This window comes from Phaethon lepturus, unplaced genomic scaffold, assembly GCF_000687285.1.
Source record: "Phaethon lepturus isolate BGI_N335 unplaced genomic scaffold, ASM68728v1 scaffold12110, whole genome shotgun sequence".
Classification (NCBI taxonomy): domain Eukaryota; kingdom Metazoa; phylum Chordata; class Aves; order Phaethontiformes; family Phaethontidae; genus Phaethon; species Phaethon lepturus.
The window spans coordinates 43,292-56,544 of NW_010511234.1; the positions used below are offsets into that span (position 1 = coordinate 43,292).

The window sequence follows — 13,253 nt, forward strand, 5'->3', positions numbered from 1 at the left end:
TGACCCTCTACTATGATCTGCTGAGACCCCACCTGGAGTCCTGCATCCAGCTTGGGAGCTCTCAGCACAGGAAAGACATGGACCTGTTGAGGCATTTCCAGAGGAGGGCCACAAAAATGATCAGAGGGATGGAGCGCTGCTTCTATGAAGAAAGGCTGAGAGAGTTGGGGTTGTTCAACTGGGGAGACCTGTTTGCAGCCTTCCAGTACTTCAAGGGGGCTTATACGAAAGATGGTGACAGATTTTTTAGCAGCATCTGTAGCAATAGGACAAGGGCTAATGGTTTTAAACTAAAAGAGGGCAGATTTAGACTAGGTCTAAGGAAGACATTTTTCCCAATGAGGGTGGTGAACCACTGTCAGAGGATTGTCCAGAGAGGTGGTAGATGCCCCATCCCTGGAAACCTTCAAAGTCAGGTTGGACGGGGCTCTGAACAACCTGATCTAGCTGAAGATGTCCCTGCTCATTGCAGGGGGGTTGGACTAGATGACCTTTGAAGGTCCCTTCCAACCCAAGCTATTCTATGAATCTATGATCCTATGATCAGTGATCCGAAAGAGCATAAAAATAAGCTCCAGTCCTGTAAATATTAACATTCAAGGATAGTTTTACAAATGCAGAGTTCTACAAAGTTCAGTGAGACTCTTGACATTCATTAAATTATTTATTGTGCCTATTGCAGGTTCAAGTCAGTTGCTGCATTAAAGAGCTCTAAGAGTCAGTTATAATAGTGTTACAGTATTGGCATGTTTAAATAAGCTGGTGAAATTGTAGCAACTGCAAAAAAAATCTAATAGGTGTAAAGCCAAGCAATGCATGTACAATTACAAGTACTTACTTTTTAAGGCTGAGAAATGATACTCAGATCAGCATCGGTTTTATATGGTTATGCAAACAAGTGAATAAGCTTTATAGAAACCAATACTTCCCATACATTAGAGCACAAATTTCTGTTCTGTAACATTGGTGAGAACAGTTTCTAAGGTAGATCATGGAAGTCAATGAGAAATCACCAATACTAATAAGATCCAGAGTAAATACTATGCTAAGGTTGCCAGTAAAGCAACGTGCTATTTTCTTATGTTGTTACTCAAAAGTTTAGAAGCTTCTTTTAATATTTCCAGTGCAATAAATGGATGGCACACAGATAGCACAGTTCACAGTCACCAAAAGCAAAAATGAGACAGTTATTCAGTCTTTAGGTACTCTCTAATTAGGAGACCACAAGTATAGTTATCAGGTGTCTATTTTCTCTGTGCATGCCATTCTCATCCATAACTTGTTTTCTTCGGTATTTCTGTGATACCATTCAAAGCCTTATGCCATTAACTTGGATATCTATCTTTAGGGTCTTTAATATATTTCATAGTTCAAATAATAAGTGTGCCCAGATTTTGAAATATTGTCATTAGACAGATAGAAAAAAGACCATTGAGCATAGCTGCTGGCCAAGTAGGATTGTTCCCTATAGAACATTTTTCAACTGGTTTATCTTAGGTTATTTTAAATTACTTTGGAGAGTAAGGCTGTGGCAATTTCCTTAGAAGATAACTCTAGCGTCACTATTAAGAAACATTCCTAATACTCAGCCTCAGTTCCACAGCTTGCTTTTACCCCTCTTGTCTGAATAATATATTTTAGATCACCTTAAATAATTAACCTGTGTCCCCAACAATCACGGTCTTCAAGTACCTGGAGAAGGCTTTTTTTGGTGCCAGTGCTACCTACTTCTACAACTGGCAAAGACTGGCAAAGACTAGGAGGGAAGGGAAGGGCTGGGAATACTAGGTCAGACTGAACAGCAGAGGAGTGCTCTTTTTAGCTGGCTCCCTGTGAATGGATAGCTTCTCTAGCAGCTGCTCTTCTGGTAAAAAGAGTGACTGCAGTCACTCCCTAATAATAGCAATAAACTTTAGTCAAATCCCATGTCTGTATGCTGATCAAGGTGCAATTTGTGACTTGAGATGCCAGAAACAACCTTGAGATAAAATAGCAGTACACAAAGAAGACGTGTTTTAACACCTTTTTTATGCTCTCCTTTTCCCTTTCCGATTATGATGTGCAATAATCAAAAAAACAAGGATTAATGGGGGACATAATTTAGATGCTGTATTTTAAATGGACCAGCTGGGAATAATACAGTCGTTCCTTATAGCAAAGTACATGCGAAGCTATTTCCAAACATCTTCCTCAAAAGTCTTTGCTTTTTTTAATCACACTGTGGGTTTGTGGGAAAGGCGGAGAGGAGCTGATGCAGAACAGCATCTCTGGGGGCAGCCTTGGCCCTGGTCTGCCATCTGCCTGGGGACACCGACCGGGCACGGTGCAGTCCTGCCGAGCCGCATCTCCAGCAACTTCCTTCCTTTGCCCTCCATCAGAAGGGGGTGAGACAGCAGCTGAAGACGGGAGAATACTCACGCACGGAAGAATTTTTCTCAGTGGCAATTGCTTTAAGACCATTCAGCATTTAAGCTGCTGAAGTTGGCATTGGCGGCCCACAGACCCGGGGTTTTTAACCTCTTCTCGTTGCGCATTGTACATAGAGCAGCTCTTGTATGAGCCATCGCCCTATTTTGTGTTCTGTTTTAAAGTGGCACCGCGAAGGGAAGTGAATTGGAGCACTACCATTCACAGAAAGGTAGAGCCTAGCAATTACAGAAGAAAGCACAGGACCAACATCAGTTGAGAGTGCGAGACGCTTGTGGGCTCAGAGAGGTAAGAGGGGGATAACTCTAACAGTTCCGATAAAAATACTAGCCTCCCCCTTTCCTTGTCAGAGGACAGGAGTCCAAGTACATATTTTACCCTTTTGTAAAATGATCCTCCTGCTTATCAGCCATTTTCCTTGTGCTCTTGCTCCCGCTGCTCTCTTGACAGATGGCAAACCAGGACCAAGCACAGGAATGGGGCGCAGCCTCACCAGTGATGGGGAAAATGGTTTGCAGGTCGTTATCACTGCGCCGTGCAGCATGATCTACAGGAGTCTGCCTCATGCAACACACAACCCGTCCCTGTCTGATCAGACCGATGCAGGAGCCTGGGGTCCACAACAAAATCATGTGGTCCAAACCTGAGGACCAGGAGAAATTTGTTTTCAGAATCATTATCCATGTTCCAAAAGCATGACAGTCAAACAAAGAGAAAAGAGTGGAGCTGATACAATTAATTTACGTGTTTCTGAATGTTTAGATAAATGTATATATATATGATAGAAATCAGGGCTGTTTACTGACAGAAGCTCTCTCTTTTCCAGTGACAGCCTTAAAATATTATGAGTCAAATTTTTTCCCTGAAGTATATTTATGAGTATGTTTAAGTTAAATGCACATTTTCAGATAGACTAAAACATAATTTAATTCAAATGTTATTTTTTCAAACTATGTTTTGTGCCTATGAATCCTTTTAAGATTTTCAGAAAACACACAAGTTGTTAAAATCTATGTTGTAAAAAATTTTAGCTTGGACAAATACAGTTAGAAGCAAATACTTTATGAAACTTTGAGAGAAGACTATTTGTTCATGCCTAGACATAGAAGCAAAAGCAAATGAAACATGAAATGAATAGGCAGGACATTAAGTCATGCGGTTCTGAATATCCAAATCTAGACAGTTTTCAGCATTAATTATTCCATGCAGTTTTGCTTTTGTCTATAATTTTTTTCAGGTACGACTTTTGAGGGTTAAGTCCATTTTTGTTTTATTTCTTAATAATGGTGTCAGAAGCCACCCCATTGCCCTCATTCACACAACTTTGTCCTGGCTCATATTCTTAAGGGTAACATGATACAGTCATATTGTGTTTCCCCAGTAACTTCCTCTGAAAGTGCATATTATTCCTTTCACTTAACTAATGCAACTAATCCTCGCTAATGACATTTAATGAGCCACACAAGTATGCCCTAGAGTGGATCAAACTCTCTGCTTAAAAAACATAATTCTTTAACAGTCCTATTTTTTAACTGAAGAGATAAATTGCACATTAAGAGAAAGTATAAATATCTCAGAGACAAGATTTTAAAAAAAAAGTTGTAACAGTATTCTAAATGTGAAATAGGGACCTAAATAAATGTCCTGTTAAAATATGCTATTCAGATGGCTATAAAGAAATCTTTAATTTAAGATGTCCAGCTCATGGGCACGGATAGCCATATTCCTTACATGCGTATTTATTGTGTGAATAGGTAAAATTGTTATTACTTCTGTTTATATCTGTTTGCATTGCTGCAGCTCCTACAACAAGCTAGTTAGGGTCCAGGACCCCCACTTTGCTAAATGTTCTATAAACATCCAGCACAACATGTAGAAATGCTGCAGACTTTGTCACCTGAACATAAAACAAGAGGTGCGAGAGAGACGGGCTGGTGGAGGAGAGCAGGGAAGCAGGCGGCACTGCTCAACGTGATACGAAGGAGTCATGGGGCTCGCACAGCAGCCTCACTTTGCCAATTTTGGGGGGGGTTGTTTTTCTTGCGCTTTTTTCTAGACATCAAAGCAAAGGAGTTTTAATGAGGGTCTGAAGGAGAATAATGAGGTACTTTTGCAGATGTCTGCAGGGTGTTCCTCCTCACTCAAAGGGGCAACATGTACAAAGACACTTTGAAAAACAAGTGAGCAAGGGAGGTTGGCATCTTAGTTCTTTTTAAACCAAAGGCCCTGATGCTGACCTCATTCAACCGGTGAAAGCTGTAACTCCTGTGAAGTCAACGAAATCCCTGCAGCATAAAATTGGTCCTGGATTACAATCTGCCAGAACTGTCTTTCAGAAGCCTTGGTGACCACTGAAACAATATTCCAAAAATACTTCCAGCTCATTTTTGCATTTACTCTAAGGTGCTTTTACATCCTTCTACCGTTAAAGAGAGTCTTGAAAGTGCACGTTAGTTAACTGTTTTCCAAAAATGGGTAACAAATCTTAATGTAAACAAAAATCTGACCACTTTAGTTCTAACACCACAAATATGCATGTGTGTATGTGTATTTATGAACAAATATGCATATATATGTATGATACATATATATGTATACATACAGACACACACATATATACATTCCTCCACAGACTAATTTGGATGGAGAAAACTTTCCACTATGATTAGAGGCAAGGTAATTTTATGTCAAGGAGTAGACATGTTATCTTCTTTTCCATTTTTTAAAATACCTCTCTGTCTGACTGACTTCTAATACATGTAAAAGAGGATCACTCAGAAGAAACGCTTCTACAACCTACACTAGCACTTGGCATGTCACAGGAGACTTCAGGGAATTAAACTCTTAGGAGTCATTTGACCTTAGATGCCCAATTCTATCTAAATTTGCAGGTCAGTCCTGAAAGCATCTGGAAGCCCAGGGCTCACTAAATTAAGACTCAGCTCACCGTGTCCATCATCTGCTCCATGCGGGCTACCTGAACTCAGGCTGAAGTCACACTGCCTGAGGTATTTGATATCATGGCCCTTCTGCAGGGGATCTCAGGCTATCTTATTTACCCAGAATGGGTCGTATGACAGTTCTTGAAGGACAGGAACGACGTACAGAACCAGGCACAAATGTCAGTGTCTGACCACACCGCAGGTAAAGGCACCATTCCCCCTATTCTGACGTACCAAGATGTTCCCCCATGGGAGCATCAGCCTGGTGGCCCCAGAGCTGGCCCAAGGGACACTTACCAGGACAGCTTTGTGGACTGGCTATGAATTGGGCCTCAGGTTAGCCCCAGGGCTGATCTTACACCATGGTGTTGGTGTGGGCACTAAGCTGTGTTGCGCACCTCTCCTCCCAGGGCTGATTTGTGATTAGGGCTGGCAGAGACTCTCAGCGCAGCAAGTCTGGGTTTTGGGAAGGGAGGTTCTGCACATGGGAAGCCCTGGCTGTCTCCCTTCTCCTTAAGCTCCCATCACTGCTGCAGTTTTGTTCCCCCTTCCCCACCGGTTCAGTCCAGTGGAAGAGCACTAGGGAATCAAACAGCACCTGGAAAGAGTACACAGGAACTGAAAACTCAACAAGAATTCAGTTCTGGGATCTAAGTATTGCAAAGGATGCTGCAGCTAAAATATAGATTCAGTTCTGCAGAACTCCAACTGATTTATAGCAAGTTTGGTGAGCAAAAAATTGAGAACTAGATTTTTGTAGGAAACATTGTTTTGCTTCCAGAAAGCAGAGGAGTTTAAAACAGAATAGGAAGCCAGAAGTTACTATTCCTGAGTGTCTCTCTCTATGTGGAGTTAAGTTGTAAGTTAACCACGGCCACTTTACTCTATAATTAGCGTAGTTCTTGCCTACTTTTATTTAGAATAATATGAGATAAATTCTACATATCTTTTTTCTTTAATATATTACCAATTCTGCCTTATAAATCATTACTCATTTCACCATTTGTGAAACAGAAACTACAATCAGTGGCAGGAAAAGGAATTATTACCCTAATATACAACTTGCAGAATAGCCCAACCGCTTGCAGAAAAGTTTGTACCAGCTATTCTAATTGCAATAGGATCCTTCCCTGAGTTATCAGCTTCCTGAACCACCAGTGCCCCTTCTGTTTTAATCATTGCATGTAGAGAATGGAATATGAAATAAATCATGTGAAAACTCAGGATTTGTTTTGCTTTTAAATTTTTATTGACTTACCAAGGAAGTGGATGTAAAGTGTTTTAACTGTATGGCTACCTCAGTCTGTAGCAAAGCTTTCACTGATGTCAGCTTAATTTATATCCTACAGAGATCAAAATTGGTACACAGCCCATAATTTATAGACCCTCATACTACTTTCCAAATGAGTAGCATGCATGCCACGTATTAAAACTATGATCCAAACCAACCTGTCTTTGGAGAACTACTGGATGATATATACAACAGCTTTACTGAAAACCAGTCTCGGTCTAATTTATCATTTTAAAAAAACAATAAAAGAAAACAGCATGGGCAGTCTTAGCTCCAGCAAGCACACTTAGAAAGTTAGAATTAGCCAGCTATATTGTAAATTACCAAAAGTTAAGGTGTAACCTCACCTGCTCTGCGTCGTCTTTAAGCAGCCTTTAAGATGTCTATCAGTAACCTCTTTGTGTGGTTTATTATCCCCCTTGGACACAGTTTCTTTCTTGTGACAAATCAGTGTGTAATTCTTGTCCTCGTTGTTTGCCCAGAAGGTACCAACTGATGTCTCGTAGCGTATACAGAACTCCACCTTAGCTCCATCTTTCTGGTAAGGAGGCACCAAAGTAATCTTAAAGCAGAACTGATCTGTTTCACTACCACAAGAATTAGGCATGAACTCTGCGAGGATATCGTAATAACTGAGCCAGTTATTCAGTGTCATTCGAACATACACCAGTTTTTCAAAGGATACATTGAGGACTCGTATAATGCCGTTCATACAGGTAATCCCAGGCAGGAACACGATTGACTCTAACACCACTTTCTGCTCTCGCACTTTTTGCAAAAGTTCTTCTTGCGAAGCAGGTAACGTAAACAGCTGAGAGAAAAAATATTCGTCCTGAGGGAAAACCTCATCTTCAACATCATCATTATGTCCTGTATTTGGAACTTCCCAGGTATCGAACTCTTTAACGGACACAAGATCAAACCCAAACGCATCAGCAAACGAAACTTTTCTTGCAATGGTGGTGGGGGTATCTGCCTCCTCTTCCTCTGAAGAAGCAGAATTCCGCCTTCGGGGAAGTGGAGAGAAACGATGTTTAACATCAGGTTTAACATCTTCATCCTCTGAAGAGAAATCATTTACAGCGGGAACTTCTAATAAGTTAGCCCTCCTAACCTGACTAGGTCCTTCAAAAGACTCCATTGGGCTCTCTGATATAAACTGAAAGACAGCTGTACAACTAGTAGCAGCTGATATTTGAGACACTGTGATTTAAAACAAGGATTAATGTTACAGTTGACATTGCAAAAGGGAGTCAGGCCTATTAATAGATGCTATGGTGTGTAAACTATGTTGGCCTCTTCTCCATCTGACAGTATTAGGTGTTATAATTTCAACGATACATTTCAAATATTACATTCCCTATTTTTATGTGGTTCTATGTGCTAAGAAGAAAAATAGTATTGAAAAACTAACTTCTTTGCACTGTTAAACTTCACAGATAGACCTGCTTTTAGTTGATCAACTTATGTTACACAACAAATTCATCACATTGCACAAATGAGGAGCTATTCATCTCTGATTAGTCTGTATACTTCATCAGGTAAATGGTTTCTATATTGTAAACTATTCCTGCATATATTTTCAAGGCCACTTTTTTACAATGTTTTCAGATTTAAAAGAACAATGTCACATTCTGCCCTGGCTTTATACCATGCTAACTCAGTGGACCAGATCCTAGGACTATGCCAGCTTTTTCTAGCTAAGGATTAGCCATCACATCCTAAATGAACCAGGAATGCTGTAAAACATTGAAGTGAGTACACTGGAGGTGAACTTGTAATGCACCATTGTAAATATGACTAAATTCACCACTAATTAGATTATGAAATCATCTAGTGCCAGACTGCATTTAGCATCATCCAGCCAAATGGAGAGAAAAGTAACTTGCAGAATTAACTTGTGCAGCCAGCCCTGAAACACAAGCCCCGTGCCACACAGCTATAAAGAGGAGGAAGAAACACACTGCACTGTTTAAAGGGTTTTCAACCTTTGTGCAGGGTATCTTCTCTTGATATGAAACAAAACCGTGGCTTCTCAATCAACTTAATCAGTTAGCATTTGGCTTTTACTTTTATGGCATTCCACGCGTGGAAAGATGCAGTCTTAATGAGACAAAGATCGTGAACTCGAAATGTCACCTTCTTCCTTCATATTGCTTAACCTCTCCTATTTCCCCTGTGTCTGTCTCAAAGGGTAAGCCCGCACTATAATCTAATAGCACACTGCAAGCTAAGAAATATAACGGGACTAGCTTGGAATCAGCCACATCAGAGACTGACAGCATTAGTGGCATCAGCACAGGCTACGAAACTAACTCCTCCTACACATTTTCAAATGGCTCAGGTCTTGCAGGCCACCTTGAATCCTTCCCCCTGTTGTTGGGCTGACACTGGTAACTTTCAAGCTGATCTGGGTACGGCTGTTACCAGACAACAAGGTAAACCACATCTTCCATGAATCCCTTTTTCTGATGAGCCATCCTCCCGCACCATGGGAGCATCTCCAGGCCTTTCCAATGCTTCTCCAGCTTAACCTCTCAATAGCTGTCCCACTACTGTAAAAACATTTATGCTTCCCTAGTACCACCATACTTCGAGAAAGCAGCATATAAAGAGATATTTATAAAACACATTTCTACCATAACCTACAAAGCACCTACCACAGCCCATAAACTTTGGGGGTATTACTGGTTTTGAACCAGTACTGCACAATGCTGTATTTTCAACAAGGCCCAACAGTAAAAGCATTCAAGATTTCTTGTTTAAAGACAGATGCTAGTGCTATCTAGCCGTGCATTCGTGAGTGTCTAAGAAAGGAGTGAGACCTCCAGAGCTCCCCCCATGGAAGAGCCGAGAGTTTTTCTCACTCAGTGGGATCCCAGAAGCACCACTTCTGCCTGCTCCCACCTACTGCTCTGCACATAGCTGCAGAGCTGATTTGCTGCATGTACATTTTGGCTTTGTATCATGTGAATCAGGTTCAGTTTGGGAAATGAAGCTTTTTCTTACAATGGCAACTTGATTTCTTCCATCAACATAATCTAAGAAAATATTACTATAATAATTATGCAAATGAGGAGAACTTATTTATGGTACTGTTACCCTAATGGTTACACCTATTTGTATTCCCTTTTTTCATTCTGTATGTTTCTTTACAAAAAGCTGCATAGACATGCAAATGGGAAGGTAACTTCCCCGGTGGACTCTGGTGGGTCACGGAGGTAAGACGTGCAGGAAGGAGGAGGGTTGCACACCAGCTGTACTCAGGAGAAGGAAGGGTGTATCTCAGACCAAGGCATGCTTTGAGAATGGGTTCACTTCTAGTTGAAAATGGAAGGAGAAAAGCAGAAAAAAAAAAAAAAGCACCATGGAAACTAGTATTGCTGCTAGACTATATGAAAGTAGGTTAAAGTCCAGTTAAAGATGGTTTGGATCTGTTGATTATTTTTTGTTGTAATTTTTGTTTTCCTAATGCTTGCTGAAACCAAACAGTGATTTGTCTTTGTCTAATACAGCACTAGTCCAGCCAAGGAGTTTCTTTCAATTACAGAAATTGGCTTCAGCAGGTACTAAGTTAGACATTCTCCCCAGGCCATCAAATCAGTACATGCCATGACAAGGGCTGCAGGTTGTTCTGAAAACAAAGATGTATTCAAATATTTATTTTTTACACCAAGTAATATCAGTGACTTTAATCGACTTAGATTATTCTGTGCACCTCTAACTATCTTACCATGCGTTGAGTTCAAATCCTTTATTTCTGTCCTGGATGTAAAGAAACATGGGAGCTGGGAACCAAAGGGTTATTTAGCATTTTAGCTTAAGTGCTACCACTGAGCAACAAAGTCTTCAGTCTCGTGCCATTATCTAGTGAGAGAAGCAGCGTGTACTTAGTAAGGTCAGTTAAAATAAGAAACAGAAAATTGTCGGATAAGAAATAAACAATATAAAAGAGGGAAAATATTCTGCCTTCACACAAGGAAGACATACCAGGGGTTATAAGGGTGGAGACTAAGAAACATAGCTGAGAACAGAGGAAGGTCACACTCTTGTGGAAAGCCATTTCCTATCCACAAGTTTCAACTTCTTCAGTGCAGAGGGGTAGATGTTTATGTCTGTTTTCTACCTGATTTAGGACTTGCCTGGACAGTTTGTCCTGGGTTAAATTTTTCATGACAGTGCAAGTATTTTATCAAAAGCGTATATAGATTTACCCCATACAAGAATTGCGTTAACACTGTGAAAATATTGTACTGAAAAATAATATCATTTGTTCTCTGCATCTTGCAAAACAGTGCCCAGAAATACCTAAATGAGACATCGGAGTAACTATTTCCTTTCAGACTGTAACAGTAAACAGGTACTTTTAGAACATTTTTATGGGACAACTTCTCTAATCACCTTTTCTCCTCATCTTCCTCATTTTCCTTACTGCTTTTGAACATACCATATTCAAATGTTGAATCAAGACAAAGGGTTTCCAGATGGTTTTAAACACTGTTTAAAGTGACAGCATAAACAACAGGTAGAATTGAGGAAGACTGTGTAGGACATAAGACAGCTCTACATGGGATGACACCAAGTTGGGTGGGAGTGTTGATCTGCTGGAGGGCAGGAGGGCTCTGCAGAGGGATCTGGACAAGCTGAATCTATGGGCCAAGGTCAACTGTATGAGGTTTAACAAGGCCAAGTGCCGGGTCCTGCACTTTGGCCACAACAACCCCACGCAACGCTACAGGCTTGGGGAGGAGTGGCTGGAGAGCTGCCCGGCGGAAAAGGACCTGGGGGTGCTGGTTGACAGCTGGCTGAACATGAGCCGGCAGTGTGCCCAAGAAGGCCAATAGCATCCTGACCTATATCAGAAATAGTGTGGCCAGTAGGAATAGGGAAGTGATCGTGCCCCTGTACTCGGCACTGGTGAGGCCGCACCTCGAATCCTGTGTTCAGTTTTGGGCCCCTCACTACAAGAAGGACGTTGAGGTGCTGGAGCATGTCCAGAGAAGGGCAATGAAACTGGTGAGGGGTCTGGAGCCCAAGTCATGAGCTCTCCTCATAGGAGAAGCTGAGGGAACTGGGGTTGTTCAGTCTGGAGAAGAGGAGGCTGAGAGGAGACCTTATTACTCTCTACAGCTACCTGAACTGGGGTTGTGGCGACAAGGGTGTTGGTCTCTTCTCCCAAGTAACTAGTGATAGAATCAGAGGAAATGGCCTCAAGTTGCGCCAGGGGAGGTTTAGATTGGATATTAAGAGTAATTTCTTTACTGGGAGAGTGGTCAAACATTGGAACAGGCTGCCCAGGGAGGTGGTGGAGTCACCATCACTGGAAGTGTTCAAAAAATGTGTAGACATAGCACTTTGGGACATGATTTAGAGGGCATGGTGGTGTTGGGTTGATGGTTGCACTTGATGATCTTAGATGTCTTTTGCAACCTTAATGATTCTCTGGTTCTCTGATTCTGTGGGATAGCTTCTCTATTGAACAGTGTAGTAAATATTACAAGGAAGAACGTCACAGAGTTAGCAACATCACAGCAGAGCAATAGCCAAATAGACCTTTAACTAAAAAATATTTGCACCTACCTATGTTTTCGGCATATCTATTATTAGCACTGGCCAGCTGATCTCTCCTGGCCTTTACTGGAAAGAGAGAGAATATACCTTTCTGTGTCAACTGAAAAACAACTATGTCTTAAGCATGGACTAAAGATGAGCAGTATAATATTTGGTTCCACTTGGCTTCCTAACAGTGTATTCCCTAGTGCCCTAGAAAACTGCACTTCTTCATCTGAGAGTATGAGATGTATTACTTACTTCACTGCTATGAAATAAATCTATTAGGATAAGGCATAAAAACATTTTCTCCTTGCAGAGAACACTATTCTAGCTGACTGTTGAATGGTCAAAAGTGCTGAACAAGAGGTAGAAGATTTTAAAGGTTATATCCTTTGGAAAAAAAAATTGCTGGCATATTGTGAGAGGTATTTTGAAACAGCAATTCATTCTTAAAGTATGTACAGCTAAGGAAGAAATCACAGCATTTCACTAAAGCAAGATTTTCTCTCTAAATTCCACATGATTGAAATTACATATCAATAATAAAGATTGAGTGAGGACAAAAGCTGCCCTCAATTGTTTTCTGCTCTTAGTTACAGATTGTATGCACTGTCAGGTTTTTTTTTATGAAAATTTGTCCTATGACTGAAACTGGTCTACCCTGGTGACCCAGAGCAGAAACCAGCTCAGTCTTTAAAATTTGTGCTGTTTTCACAGTGCCAAGCAGAAAAATTGCAGGCTTTTTAAATACAAAAAAAAAAAAAACATTAGAATTACTGTAAGGGGATAGCCTGCATTCATACAATCACAGCTAAGTCACTGACAAAACTCTCTTTAACCTAAATTGATGACAGAGAGTCAAACACTGACAGAGGAAAAGACAATCTTGCACAGTCAAAATTCAGAACAGATTATGGTACTGCAACAGAATTTCCAAATGCTCCGGCTTCCCCATTCATCTTTTCAAGAATGTTTCATTTATTGACAAATCAGAATGATAAACAATTTAACTAGTCTGGCTAATTGAGCTATCCTCTTCT

At 40.8% G+C, this 13,253-nt stretch overlaps 1 protein-coding gene across 1 annotated transcript in view; it reads right to left on the minus strand.

The window, feature by feature from the left end:
- Window positions 1-7,801, minus strand: part of PPP1R3A (protein phosphatase 1, regulatory subunit 3A) — a 27,399-nt gene extending 19,598 nt beyond the window's left edge. The window contains exon 1 of the mRNA XM_010283306.1: window positions 7,008-7,801. Within this exon, the coding sequence (XP_010281608.1) occupies window positions 7,008-7,801 (794 nt within the window). The remainder of the gene's footprint in view (window positions 1-7,007) is intronic.
- Window positions 7,802-13,253: the final 5,452 nt, after the last annotated feature.